Below are 14754 nucleotides of genomic sequence, written 5' to 3'. Positions count from 1 at the left end.
TCTTTTAACCAGTTCATAAGCTTTATTAATCACAGCTGAGAGCGGCTCGTGACATGTAGCATAATATTTGTTTTTATTATAAAGACATACATAACCTACCTACTATGCAATGCCCCCCCCCCTCCAATTTATTTAGTTAGTTACATTGTTGCAATGTAATAAATGTCCCCAGTGAGGCTTCATGACACATTAAAAATACAAAGAGTCAGACTCTTGGATAACAACTCATAGCATCGACTGATCAAAGTGATAAACAATGTGAACATATGAGTGTGTGTGAGACACAGAAAGGAAAGAAAAGTGAGCTTACTGTACTGGAGGCTGACGATAATGAACATAATGTTTGTGCAGGGAGGCGTTAAATGAGGGCTTCGCTAAATCAATATGATGATTGTACTGTAGATAAAAGAATGCTGCAAAAAGCTCGGATGTCATTTAGCAAAGAAGTTGGATCTGAATATTCATGACAATATTCACTTCTTTCCCCTGTTTCATGCACACTGATCACAAATGAAGTATCTCCAAAGCATTTCAAGTACTCCTTTGGCCCACGTGTTTGATGACTGCAGGGTTCTCACTGAGGCTCTGTGCTGGACGATCCCACGATGCCGTGCTGTCGCAAGAGGTTCCTCAGGATCTGATTCTTGGACTTCCAGTCTTCCACCTGAGTCAGTACACAGCAGAAATGCAGCAGGCATGAATAAACGGCTTACCTTTGCATCGGGAATAAAACACCATGACGTTATGACGACTGTGTTTTGATAGGTGGAAACTAATAACTCATGAGAAAATGGAGCAGTAATTAGATGTATTCACGTCTTCTTAAAGCCTTTGAGAAAGTGCAGCCTGCCATCTGTGGGACATGTTTGATCAAATGAAGTATTATATACAGTTGGAAGCAGTCCTGGTTCAACCTTCAGGTGAAAGTTACAAAGCAGCTACAGGTTACTGGGGCGCTGGGCAGCTTGAAGCAGACACACCTCCTGTCTCAGTAGCTGGTTGTCAACTCTTAGACGATCCAGAACGCCAACGTCCTCCCCAAGCTTCAGGTTGCTCTGTCGCAGCTCCTTTATGTACTCGCAGGCTTTGGACAAGATCCCCCCTTTACTCTGAAACAGGACAATAAAGCTTCAGCGTCTACTCAAATGGGCTGGAGGCCACCGTGCACCTGAACGCTCACCTGTCCCGTCTTGGTGTAGTCGACGTTACAGTCTGGAATGGCCTTCGACAGCTGCACGATCCAGTTGTTGATCTTGTCCCGGCGCCTCCGCTCAACTGTCGGTGAAACATTTCGCTTATTTACACTGTCACAACAGCCAATCAAGCTCCCGCTGCATGTCTGCGCTCACCTTCGTTGTGCTGGGCTCGCCGCTTCTCATCTCTGGAGGCCCGTGGAGCGTCCTGCTTCCTAGAAAACACGTTACAACAAAGATACTGAGCTGCTTCAGCTAACTGGGAGGTTAAATATCAAGTGCTCTAATTCTGGAGACGTGAGATGGAATTACGCAATGTACGGCTGAGTTCGAGGCGCAATCGTCCTTTGATTGGACCCCGTCAAAACCTCCTGTGGTGACATCATCACATAAAGCTGTCCTGTAAATCAATAAAGCCAGATTCAGAGGAGCGGTGTAACCAGATTCATGCTTATCAATCAGAAAACGATGTGACTGCTGCAGACGGCTGTGTCTGGTTATCTTTGCTCCCTGGAAGTTTCACGTGTGCTGGACGACAAAATGCTGATTGTTCAACTTTGGGGAAGTTAATGAGGTTATAGGTGAAGACCAGTGGACTGGTAAGTCCGCCGTGTCGCTCACTGCCTCGCTCTGCATATGCAGCGCTCTGAAAAAGTTCTCGCCTCTTCATGATTTATTCTGTTTTTGTATATTAGACAAAAATAACCAGAGTAAATACAAGAAGCAGTTTCTAAAGGATGATGTCATTTATGAAGAGAAAAGTCTATCCAGACCGGTTTGCTCGGCACTGTTTTGTCTCCCACACCGGCCGTTTTTGCCCACTCTCTTTTTTATTGTTCAATCATGAACTTTGACCTTAACTGAGACAAGTGAGGCCTGCAGTTGTTCAGGTGGATTTCTGGGTCTTTTGTGAGCTCCTGGATGAGTCACTCTTGGGGTGATCTGAAGAGCCAGCATCTCCTGGGAAGCACAGCTTTCTCCATCCATGGATGATGGCTCTCAGTGTGCACAAAGACATTTCTAAGGATTTCCCAAATCCTTAGAAATGTCTTCATAATTCCTTCCTGACTGACAGACGTCAGTGACTTTGTTTCTCAGCTGTTTCTTTAGATTGTGGCACCATGTGCTGCTCACTTTGTTCGATAGTTGGACTGAGCAGGTCTGACTGTGGTTGATTGGTGATGACAGAGAGGGCGAATGGTCTGGATATCGTTTTTTCCAATAAACAATTAAATCATCTTTTTTTTACTTTGGTTATCTTTGCCCAATATAAACATTAGTTTAATGATCCGAAACATTTCCGTGTGACAAAGATGCAAAAACTAAAATTGGTGAGGGGACAAATTCCTGTTCCACAGCTCTGTACGCAGACCAGTCGACCGCCTACCACTGGGGGTAGTACACGAATAAATCGCACTAAGACAATGATGTAATCATGAACCAGTGGTCATGATGGGACTGAGAGGTCTGAAAATCAAACGTAGATTCAAATAAATGAGGATTTGGATTTTTCCACTTTGTACTTGCACATGAGAAACATTTTATAATGGATGAGACGAAGAACGTGACGTCTTCAGCCGTCTGACTCATGGACGTCTTACACAAACTCACTGAAAACAGTGACGGTGTATTTTTGAAGAGCACACAAACATCCAGGCCTGATGGATACGCAGTGATTACCTGTGGGCGTGGTCTGGCCCAGGAGCGTGTCAGACGCCTGCACGGTGGTTACCATGGTACCAGTGGTGGCATCTGCGATGGTGGCAGGGTAGTAAGTGTACTGTGTCTCAGCGCTGCCATCTCCCTCCAACGCCTCTGACTGTGAGAAGACGGCCTGAACAGTGAAGACAGTAAATATGACTGAATAATGTCCACGTCCACAGACTGACTCACGCACACAGACTGACTCACGTCCACAGTGGCACAGCCATAACGGCTCCTGTGAAACTGGACCAAAGCACACGCCTCTTTTGTGAGCCAGCAGTTTAGCTTTTTAGGACGCTCTAAACGATTCAGTTTTTTACATCACTGAGCAATGAACCCTGATACAGTTATCTCAGACCCACAGCAGCAGCTCTGAGCACAGAAGCTCCGCCCACCTCCTGCTCAAACCCTCTGCATACGAAGGCCAGCCAATCAGAGAGGGAAGTAAGGGTTCTGGTCTCAGACAGAGGATGACCCTCCACAGGGCGGGTGTTATTAGTATTATTTTGAATTGAATTATGCAGAGCACCCCAGTGACAGTCCTGAAGAAAACTGTAGATGGAAGTGAACCAAACGGTTTCCTTTTCCCTTGAAGCGACGAGGCGATCGTGGTTCAAGGGGTTGGGACGCTCATCGTGTAACCAGAAAGTTGCCGGTTCGACCTCCAGCTCTGTCTGTCTTGGTCGTTGTGTCCTTGGGCAAGACACTTCACCTACCACCTACTGGTGTTGGCCAGAGGGGCGGATGGTGCTGGGGATAAATGCAATCCATTATTAAAGCCTGCAGCCATAAAGTGACCGAGTGCTGCAAATGCTTCAGTTCTCCTCCGTCTGCCTCTGGAGCAGAGGAAGTTAATGTTTTCTGACTTAAGACAGGGAGATGAAAACTAAATACTTTTTTGGAAAAATGTTTAAATAAGTCAGAAACGTTCTGGGAGGCAAGTTTTAAACCAAATGTAAAAGTGTATGAAGAGAGTTTAGAGATTTATATTTTAACATGCAGAATGGCCCATGTGTTTGCATGTTTAAACACCTTTGGAAATACTAGAACTGTATTTTATTCAGTTGGCTGTCAGTGTCTTTTTTTTTGCCTGTCCCGTTTGGTTCTTTTGCCATCAGAATTTTTGTCTAAAGGCGAAAAAAGATGTCCAATGGATTTAGTTTACCAAATTGACCATCCCAGCCTTGCCGTAATGGTCTATTTGATTCACCTTTTATTGTTTATTTTATTATTTTTTTATTTTGACTTGCTAGATACGGGACAGACTTGAATCGCCTGTTGAGAAAGAAAAAAGAAAACAAGCAGAAGAAAACGAGAATAAACAACATCATGATGATATATGGGAATATGACAGTAAATACTAAATATTAAACATTATTGTGCAGCACGTAAGATCGACAGCACAGTGTGCTTTGAGGTAGGAGCCAAAAAGGGTGTAGTTTGTGTGTGTGAGCACCCGTGTGTACACCTGTGAGCATGGACGCGCTTGTCCAACTCCTCCTCCTAGCCCCCCCGCTCCAGCAGGCCGCAGAGAACGGGGGTGAGAGAAGACTCCAAAACCTCCCTCCGCCCGCTCATTGTAGTGTTGATGCATGTGTGTTCTAAGGTGCCTTTAAAACCCAGGAGGGCATGGAGCTACCTGCCAGAGAGCAGCAGGTAAGCGCATAGCCCCTTTGATGTCTACGTGTATTTAAAATTGAGAGGTGGGCAACGACGCCAGGGGTGAGGCGTACACCCTGATGGTCTTTTGGAGTCCGTGTAGCGTGCCCACCCCCAAGATCCTATATGTATGTGATATGAGAGTGTGAGTAATGTGAATGTCTAAGTTGTGAGATAAAATTGAGGCACAGGCAGCCAGAAGGGGACGCGCACCAGATAAGAAGTTGCAGCGCGCGTTTGCGTCCATATAAAAGGCTGTTTTTGTCCGCTAGAGTGGGATTTTCACGGCACATTCTGCACCACATCTCTGTGCGCTCATCATTTGTTTGAAGCCAGCTCACCTCCTGCAACCACTTTTCCGAGAATACGCGCTTCTTTTGTGGTTCAGACTCCTTCTGACATTTCTTTGGAGGTGGAGGAACATCACAGTAATTGCTTAAAGGAGCTTCTTCGACATCTTTAAGAGTTCTAAACAAATGTCTGTCCTCCTCCAGAAAATCTTATGTACGCAAACACGCGTTGCAACTTCTTATCTTGTGCGAGTTTTTATTTTGACAGCGAATGCGCACCTGCGGACCACTTATGTGCAGCCCTGGTTATTTAGCTCGTCATATTGCAGCCACAGAAATTCTTTTGTCCATGAAACCATAAAGCTGCACTTTCTTTTTGCCTTATAGTCTGATTTGTCATAACTTTTCCGTTTTGTGGTAAGCTTTTCTTTGGCTGTCACTTCTTCACCCTGACCTGTCTTATTTGGCTCAGCAGAACTAAAATATATATCCTGCTGCTTTTACACACGCACTCACATAACGCTCAGCGATTCTCTGCGCGATCAACCTCTCACATGTTTAAGCTGCAGGAGATTTCACTTGTCATGTTTGCATAGTAAGCTAACGATTGATAAGACGATGTCAGAGGAATTGGTGGATATTATCATCACTCACCAATCAGTGCTGTCGCTCTCTATACACAGTTCGCGCGATTGCAAAGTGAAAGAAAAAACAAGCACAAATTCAAACGATTTCAATGTGTCACATATTGACAGTGGCTCACCGATGCCAATGACATAATTACCCAGCTACATTTCCGAAAGAATGCAAAAGCATTGACATATATTTTCCTATGATAGCCCGACGGGCAGGGCAGAGACAGATTTTGGTAGCCCGACTGGAAAAATCGCTAGCCCCGGGACGTCGGGCAAGCGATTTTGCGAGCCCTGCTGTTCCATTAGTTCCTGCTCTCTATATTGTAATGGCAAACCAGCCAATCCCAGTAGGTACTAATGGAAAAGGGGATTTAGTGGGACGTTGACCCATTATTGATCATGTGACTCATCACAGCAGCCAAGGTGTGAAAAAGTGCGTGGCTCCTTATAGGGCTTTGGAGTTGACGTCACGCCGCAATGTATTGTGGGAGGGCGGCGCCATTTTCCGGGTCCATAAATCAAAACAAACACTGTGTTGGAACGACGACGACAAGAAACATGCTTAAAAGCAGCTCAAAAGAAAACGGACGGTATAGAGACCTATTGCGTCCAGAGGCGAAGCAGCGGTACTTGAAAAAAAATAAGAGTGCATCACAAATGTGGACCCGTATGAAATACGGCCGTGGAGTAAAGACCCAGACAACTTACCGCCACTGTCCTACCCCGATATCTTCACGTATCTTGTTTGTGGAGTAAGCGCTTACACTGCGAACCAGTTTTGTAATTACAAGTCGCTGGAGGCGCACATCCAATTTACAAACGACTGGGTGCAAGATTTGGCTATTTTCAAGCCGCCAAACTGTGAGTACGTCGTCATTCAAACCAAGGTAAGTCAGCTGGAGCGCATCGAGTGTAATAGCCATGGTTCACCCCCTACCACAGTTGATGTTATACATTTATCAATGAACTGCTAAAATCTCGTCATATTATGTGCCCATAATTGTAAAGTTGATGCAAACTCCCACATTGATAATCGGGCAAGATATTACATCCACTTCATAGGCAGGCTTCCCTACAGTTGTGCGAAAGAATTAGCAAATCATTACATAACACGTATGTCTGCAAAGTCACTCCAATCGATGTTTGTTCACAATTTCTATAACCTCCGAGACCACCAACGACAATATTATTAAGCTATAAAGAGTGATATGAACATATATAGAACTTACCGGAATGAAAATGTCCGGTAAGTTAAGTGATATCTGGAGATGGAAGCGAACTGGATATCAGCTCATCTCACGGCTGCTATCCAGGCTAGACGCCTTCGTTTGGTAAGGTCCGCCATATGAGCTGCCTCATGTTGCTTCCAGGTTGAAAGAATAAAAAGACAAACGCTTTTTAAGCTCATTCCTGTGCCGTTTGTGTGATCGAACATTGCAGCCGACCACACAGCAAGTACGAACCATGGCTGTTGTGTGTGCTTGCGCTTTGTTTGGACCCGGAAAATGGCGCATCAGGCCAAAATCCTTCCCACGCCCACCCCGTGACATCACGCTCCAAAGCCCTATCAGCAGAGGTTTCGGGTGAAACCATTGTGAGACCTTGCCCCACCCTATCATGTGACTTATTAAGATCACCTGGTGCAAGACGTGAGTGGGTGTTAAGGTGCCTGGGAAGGATCTCTAAGGCTACGTCCACACTAATGCGTTTTTGTTTGAAAATGCATCGTTTTCTCTCCGTTTTGGCCTCCCGTCCACACCGACGGCGTTTTCCCCAAAGAAAAACGCAGCATTTTGAAAACGCTCTAGAAAACAAATAAACAAAAGGGAGCTGTCCCGTCGCAGTGTGGACACTCGAAAATGCAGACTTTCTAAAACGATGACGCATTTTAGTCATGTGATGCAGTCACATGACCAATTAAACAAAGATGGCGGAGGGCATTATACAGCAGTTGTTTTATTGCTCTCAATTTTGACAAAGATTAATATCAGTTTGTACATGCTCCAGAGAGCTTTTCTTCAAATTCTTTCATTCTCACTCGCTTTTGCGCAGGACTGGAACGTCAGCGTTTTCAGCCGTTTCAATGTGGACGCACAACTCTGTGAAAACGACTGAAAACGCTAGAGTGGACGCCGAGCGTTTTCAGACAAAAACCGCGTTTTCAAATCTATCTGGGCTGGTGTGGACGTAGCCTAAACTTGGATTGTAGCTGGCAGACAGTTGCACGGTGTACACTAAACGTTGCAGTATATGCTGTGCAATGCTCAGTAGGGCTGGGCCATATCATAGCTTTCATTGTAATACTGGTGTAACGTTGGGCAACGATAGGAAAATGAAATATGGCGATAGAATATGGGTAAAACGCGCATGCGCAGTGCCTTTGTTTACATACGCACATGACGGCGACGCAGAATAAGAAGAGTGAAAGTGGATCGTTGAGTGAAACAGATGAACCTGAACTGGTTTGTAAAAATGCTGCAGCTTCACTGGTGTGGAACTGGTTTAGCGTCCGTCAGATACACAACAAAGCACTATTTTTGGTAGCGCATGCTAGCGGGCCGTCGTTATTACCGTGTTGTTTGGAAAATACGACACTTAAAATCAATCCTTTGATTTTTCTGAAAGTCGACAGAGCCCCTTATAATCCCGTGTGCCTTATGTATGAACTCTGGTTGTGTTTACTGACCTCGAAACGATTTTATGTGCACGGCGCTCGAAAATCTGTCAAATGTTTCAGGACGACTTTGCTAAGCTACGAAGCCGCACCGCTTGATGGATTGTTGGAGCGTTACGGCTATCGTAGGCGGAGCCTCGCGGAGTGATACGTACTGTGCTTCAACATAACGTTACCGTATTGTGTGTGTATAACCTCTTTTTAAGTGTTGTGGATGTTATACATGGTTATGCTGAGGATATGTCGGCCAGTTTCCACTGGAAATGCCTTTTGGTTAAACTGTCAGCGAGGAATTTGCACTGTTACATTTTTATATAACTTTAATGCACATAAAAAACAGCTGCTTGTTTAAGTGAAAATACATTGATGGGTTTTTTTTTGCACCAATAAAGTTGTGGAGTTGTAAAGTATTTTGTCTCGTGTCAATTAAATCGTCAGTTATATCGTTATCGCAAATTTTCAAATGTATATGGTGATAAATATTTTTGGTCATATCGCCCTGCTCTAATGCTCAGTACTCTACACTGGCTAGATATCGAGCCAGCTGGCCACAGGGCTGTGTAACTCATCATAAACACCCACTCCAAAAACACATGGCACAACACAGAAGAGCCACCTCGACAGGACGACACTCAGCTGTACATCTGTATCTAAAGGTCAAAGGTCACTCTGTTAAGGATGCCAGTGTTCACATTTTGGACAGAGAAGACAGATGGTTTGAAAGAGAAGCCATCCATGTCCAGTGTGAACGACCATCCTTGAACAGAGGCGATGGTTTACGACACCTTTTTCTTCCAACCTCCTAAGATTACAGTTAGCTGTCAGTTACTGTTGGCACCTGTGTGACAGTCTGAGTGGTCGCGGGGAAACCGGCGACCAGGCTGACCGCTGCAGCTCCGTCTGTCTGACCCTCCAACTGGCCATCTGCCACCTGGATCACTCTGTAGGTCACCTGCAACACAACACATTACACTGAGTGCTTGATGTCTCATTACCTCTGAGGCGACAGGTAAACCTCAGGAGAACACTCCAATCTACCTGAACGTCTAAGCTGGAAGCTGTGCATTTGTGCTTAGGTGAACTACAAGTGTCAGAAAACAAACAAGCAAACAGTGACAGAATGAAAGCAAGTCCTTCCTCTCAGCACTCCATCCTACCTGTCCACCCGCTCCTTCTGTCTTGAACAGATATTTGATGGGTTGGTCAGTAAAGGTGGCAGCAGACTGAATGGTAGCAATAGCTGCTGGATCCTCAGCGGTGGCTACGGACCCTGAAGAAGCAAACGTATAAAATGTAAGACAGTCTGAGGACACAGCAGCAGTTTAAAAAGACTGAAACTGTGTTACTTATGATCTGGCTGCCAGATATGCTCTGGAAGATTACAAAACTGCACAGACTTAAAGCAAATGTTATAGTAACAACACAATCATGTCGCTCCAGGTCAGCTGAAGTCACTCCTTTATTAATCCTTTATTAATGCGATCCCTCTTTGTCTTTATCCTGGAATCACCCTTATTTAAGATAAACTACACAGCTACAATCACATGGAATTCAGGTTAACCAGCTAGCTAAATATTCAGCTTCTCCACAAATCTGTGTGTAAAAAAGGAAACTCACTTCCTTCACCTCCAACCTAAAAGCTTCTTGTCTCCATAGCCATGTGCCAGCAGTGAAAATACGTGTGTTTGATCGGCTCTTAATGAATAATGAAGCAGTTTCACTTAATAACTGCTGGTGAGGACGAGGTATCCAGCCAGCTGGCCACATCGCTGTGTAACTCATCATAACTGTCAAAATGAAAGCTCGGTCTGCTTTCAGTTGGCAGATACTGACGGGATCTTTGTCAGCAGCAGGACAAAGGAGACTCCAGGTCCCATCAACTCAACTGTAGAACAGGCAGAAGCGCCCGAGTCTGCATCGGACTGTTTAAAGTACATAGAAGTACCACGGCAGTCAAGGCAGTGACACACACACACACACACACACACACAGTTTTGTTTCTTTTACCTTCCTCGTTGACGGTGACAGTGCCGTCTTGTTCTGGGCTTTTCTGCTGACTTCGCACGTTGGAAACAGAGGACACATAAATTAGCTCATCCCCCTGTCAAACACAAGTCCTTGACTTTGTGGTAACTGCAACAATGGCGCGTTTAAACGCCCCACTCACCTCTTCATTGCTCGGGAAGCTCTTGGACGAGGAGACCGCCTTCACTCGCTCCCACAGCCAGACTGAAACAAGTTCATGAGTTTGACAAAGACGCGGGACAAACTTTGCTCACGACTATAAAATATCGTGTGTCGATATGGTGTCGTTTGAGCGAACACACGCTTAAAGCGGGAGATTGCAGCTAAAACGACATTAGAAAAACGTTGGCGGTAGCTAGCAGTTAACGCCGAAGCAGCAGAAACCGTGCGAACGTCACGGTCTGTGCGCAGGAAACGAGCAGATGTCGCCTTCAAAGTTAAAGCATCAACACTGGTGGCAGCAAACAAGGCAAGTCACTGAAGTGTTCAACGTCGGTGTCTGTTGTAGTCAGTGTTACCTTTAACACTATAGCACGTTATATCTAGCTTATATTTGTATTTCACTGCTATGACTGAGCGAAGTTTCGATGTGTGCGCCAAATCAGCGCTTTTAATTTGACAGTTCTGGCGGAAATCTAATGTCTCATTGCGACTCGACGAGGATGCTGTCTTTTCTGTTACGTTACCGTACGGCCCCAGCAGTTTTTGCAGATGTTTAACAAAGCACTTCCTGCTGCCTCGGTGAAAACAGTGTCTGGCCTCGCTAATAAAGACGACGTTTCTATAAAAAACATTCTAATGTCCAAATTATGGGCTTAGTTCTAAATGAAAGCCAAGATATCCCAGACTGAACAAAGATCTACTTACACAGTGGTCCCTCCTCCGATATTTGTCAACAGAGCTGTTTCAGCTTTACGCATGCGCCACAGGAGATCAAGTCGGCTGGTTCCAGATCAGTAACAGCTACATACAAATAACTACACTTCCGTTAAAAATGAGTGTATGTTACACAACTTCCAAATATATATTTGCGTCACTATTCAGAGTAAATTGGTACATTTGACTGCATTCATGATAGAGGACCTCACGGAAGACCTAACGTGTACCAGCTTGGCACAGGTAACCTGAAAGTGTGTGCTCTGCGGCCAGGAGGGTTCACTGTTCAGCCAGAGCGTGTGGAGGCGTCTGTGGGGTGTCCCTCGGTCACTTCAGTGTTGCCTTCATCCTTCAATGACTTCACTACATCCGCAGAGGGTCAACATTCAAATAAACAATGACAGAAATCAACATGGGTCTCCAGCATTCTGGCGGAAATGCCGTTTTAGTTGCAATAAAAATGTATTATTATTATTGTTGTTGTTGTTATTACTCGATGTAATATAAGCGTGATGCATTATGAACGTGTTCAAACGAAAAAAAGATAAGTGCTCGGGCCAGGCGGGGTAAAAACGCTGGACAGCGCCCGTGGTTCGAACCCTCTGACGAAGGCTGGGAGAGCTTTCTGTTGCTGAGAAGTAACCACTGAGCTAAACCAGCGCGGGAGAAGCAGTGGGAAAAGAGCCCTTTAAAGGCGTCTGTGTGTGGCGAAGCACAGCCCTGTCATATCTGACCGACTTACAACTTAAAACACTCATAAATATCCGATTGCCTGAAGGCCTTATGATCTTCCACACTATGCACTTGAAAAGGCAATGATCACCTCTTTTATTGAGTGCTTTAATCAACCTTGTTACATCTGTGTTGTTTCCGGTAAATAATGTTTGTTATGCTAACTTAAGAGCTGCTAAAACAGACCGGGAACACTAAAGTAGGGGCACAGATCGTGCAAAAACTGGAGAGTTAAGCTTAAGGAGTCACTTCCTCGTCCACTGTGAGTGGGAGAAAAATAGATGTAAAACACTGGACAGCGCCCGTGGTTCGATCCCTCTGACGAGAGTAAAGCGGTTCAAAGGTGCTGAGAAGTAACCACTGAGCTAAACCAGCGCAGGTGTGGCGGCAGGTAAAGTGCCTTATAAAGGCTTCTGCGTCCGTGGCGAAGTCGCCAGCTTACAGCGCCACACTGCTTTCAGTGGAAGTTGTGGTGTTTAATGCCGGCGTGGAGGAACAACGAACAGACAAAAAATCCCACCAAAACCCCGGAGATTCGAAAAAGCGCCTTTTTTTAACAGAAGAACCTGTTCTCAGCACTCCACTCCATTAAAGAAGGGATCGCCAGCTACTGCCCTGCAGCCAGTGGCGGTCCTAGCCTGTTTGGCGCCCCGGGCTAACACTCCCTCTTGCGCCCCCCCCCCCCACACACACACACATAAAAAATATTAAGGATTGTACATTAACATAAAACTGTTGTCGAAATTCACCAGAGAAACACACACGCATGAAGAGAGAGAGTATGCATAGTATGCAAGCAGCTACCAAACAGCCATCATAATTCGTCATACAATGAGAACAGGACAAATCAACAACTGACAATTAATATTAAAATCTGTAACATAATGTATTGTTTGGAGTTTAGTCTGTTACTGTTACTGTTTTTACCATTTCTTCTTGGAGCAACTGTAACCCACATCATTTCCTTAGGGATTAATAAAGTATTCTGACTCTGATTGGTTCAGGATGACCTGCTATTATCCAATCACACATCTGCTTACCTGCATCTTTTGCTCGTTTCTCTTCCTCTTCTTTTCTCTTTTTTCTAAACTGAGCACCTGATGGCTTTGAACTTTTCTTGTCCATCTTACATTGGTTTTAATTTTGCACTCCAGTATGAACACAAATCCCTCAACCCGAGGATCAGCACAACATGATCTAACACACCTACACCTTAGTTCACAGATTCACTTTGTCTAAGGTTTATTTCTGAGATTTCACACAACCCAGGATTCAAATCATGAATACATAATTTACAACATTATGAATGAAATGTGCTCTATTTGGAAGCAGCCGGCCCCCTCCCCTTTCGACGGGTTGTGTGTGAGACTTTAAATCATCAAACTATAAATTATAAATTTTAAAATATTATTGATCCCTTTACCCCGAGTCCTAAAGTGTATATTTATTTTCTTACTCTTCTTATATTTATTGTTTGTTTACTTGCACTGCTGTAACTGGAGCCTCGTCGTCTCGTCTCTCTATAAACTGGACTGTATGTAGCAGAGATGACAATAAAGTTTACTTTGACTTCAGCAGCGAGCAGGCGCACCGAGGGCTCGCGCTCACTTTTCGTGTATAGAATTTAAAAAAAAACATCGGTGCAAATTATAAGTCTGTATCATGATGTCTGCTGTTTTCGTGTTTGTTGTTTTGTTTTTATTTTGTTTTATTTTGCGAGTTATTAGATGCTGCTCCAGCCAGCCAGAGAATCCCCCGCCGCCCTCTCCTCTCTGTGTCACAAGCAGCAGGTCACCTCGCAAACGGAGGGCGCCCTTACTCCCAGCAAATGGGCGATAGAAAACCGATCGGTGCCTGTACCATTCCCAATATGCGCTGGCTGACGTCGGGGCAGCATGAGTGCGAACAATTTTTATTTATTTATTCGGCGATGCCCGTGATGCCGCCCCCCACCAAGATGCCGCCCTGGGCAACCGCCCGTGTCGCCCGTATCAAAAACCGCTACTGCCTGCAGCTTTCAGACGCATCCCTACTCCCACACAGCTGAATCACATCTTCAGCATGCCATCAAAGGCCTCGTAACCAGCTATTCATTTGGTTCAGGTGTGTTGGAACAAGGATGCATCTAAACTCGAGGTCTCGAGGACTGGCGAAAGAAATAAAGGAAAGAAGCACCGGACACGTCACTGTTACATCCCTAACCCTCCAAAAGCCTTTTTGTAGATGGAGCGGTTAGTAAACAGGATACTTGCTCTTTTGATGAAAATAAACCTACACAAATAAAAACGTTTTCTCCCGTTGGCTTCAAATAATAATAATATAAAAAAAACGTAACGTCCACGTCTCACAGACCTTGATACTTCACGTGGTTATTGTCACCATCTAGTGGTCAAATTATGATATTACAACACGACTTTTTTTTTCTTTTAAAGACATCTGATCAATTTTCCACAGATTTTGTTGATATGTAATAAATCTACTCATGGCAGTCAGCTTAGGTCACTGCAGATGAAACAAGGCCCATGTTTTATGTAGTTCCTGTTTGTCCTGCGATATAAAATGTGCATTTATGCTAAAATCAAAGCAGAAGCCGCGCTGCTCCACACAGGTTTCAGATAAGTATGAGCACTGACCTTGGGTAGCGTCTTGTCTCCTGCTCGAACACAGACAAACACAAGAAAGCTCACAACTCTGTTGACCACAGACATGGTAAATGGCCTGTATTTGTATAGCGCTTTACATCACTACACCTGTGAAGCTGGAGAGCAAGAGCTGGATCATTTTGACTGTGTGACAGAACCAGCAGATCCCATCCTGCCTTCCACAGGACATACTTAAATCTACAGCCACAATCCAGTAGTTTTGCAGAACATGCCTTTCTTTTCTAGATTTATTAAGTCAATTCAGGGTTACACAGAGAAACACTTCTGCATGGCAGTCATGCTGTAAAGGCAAAGGCTAAGAGT

The 14754-nt window shown here is 44.7% G+C and overlaps 1 protein-coding gene across 2 annotated transcripts; it reads right to left on the bottom strand.

Annotated features, from left to right (window-relative positions):
* Positions 1–2: 2 nt before the first annotated feature.
* usf1 (upstream transcription factor 1) lies at positions 3–11352 on the bottom strand. 2 transcript variants are annotated; one of them, XM_085131523.1, is made up of 11 exons: positions 11048–11352; positions 10323–10384; positions 10163–10212; positions 9313–9425; positions 8994–9107; positions 2874–3027; positions 1506–1593; positions 1350–1408; positions 1181–1275; positions 981–1109; positions 3–664 (listed from the first exon to the last, which is right to left on the bottom strand). In XM_085131523.1, exons 2-11 carry the CDS (start codon positions 10328–10330, stop codon positions 575–577), a joined length of 900 nt encoding a protein of 299 aa, XP_084987649.1. In that variant the 5' UTR covers positions 10331–10384; positions 11048–11352; the 3' UTR covers positions 3–574. The 2 variants fall into 2 exon arrangements, with proteins under 2 accessions (XP_084987649.1, XP_084987650.1); XM_085131524.1 differs by lacking the exon at positions 11048–11352 and having other exon boundaries at positions 1515–1593; positions 10323–11041.
* Between the last annotated feature and the right edge of the window lie 3402 nt (positions 11353–14754).

Source organism: Neolamprologus multifasciatus, chromosome 14 (genome assembly GCF_963576455.1).
Source record: "Neolamprologus multifasciatus chromosome 14, fNeoMul1.2, whole genome shotgun sequence".
Classification (NCBI taxonomy): Eukaryota; Metazoa; Chordata; class Actinopteri; order Cichliformes; family Cichlidae; genus Neolamprologus; species Neolamprologus multifasciatus.
The sequence above is the reverse complement of the archived record's forward strand: the minus strand, read 5'-3'. Positions and strand labels throughout refer to the sequence as shown.

What these genes read in the sequence shown, in the direction of transcription:
- usf1 (XM_085131523.1), bottom strand. An exon ending in CAGAAGGAGCGGGTGGACAG is followed by an intron (nt 9,108 to 9,312) that starts GTAGGATGGAGT and finishes GTTGTGTTGCAG; the next exon opens with GTGACCTACAGAGTGATCCA. An exon ending in ACTACACCAAGACGGGACAG is followed by an intron (nt 1,110 to 1,180) that starts GTGAGCGTTCAG and finishes GTCCTGTTTCAG; the next exon opens with AGTAAAGGGGGGATCTTGTC.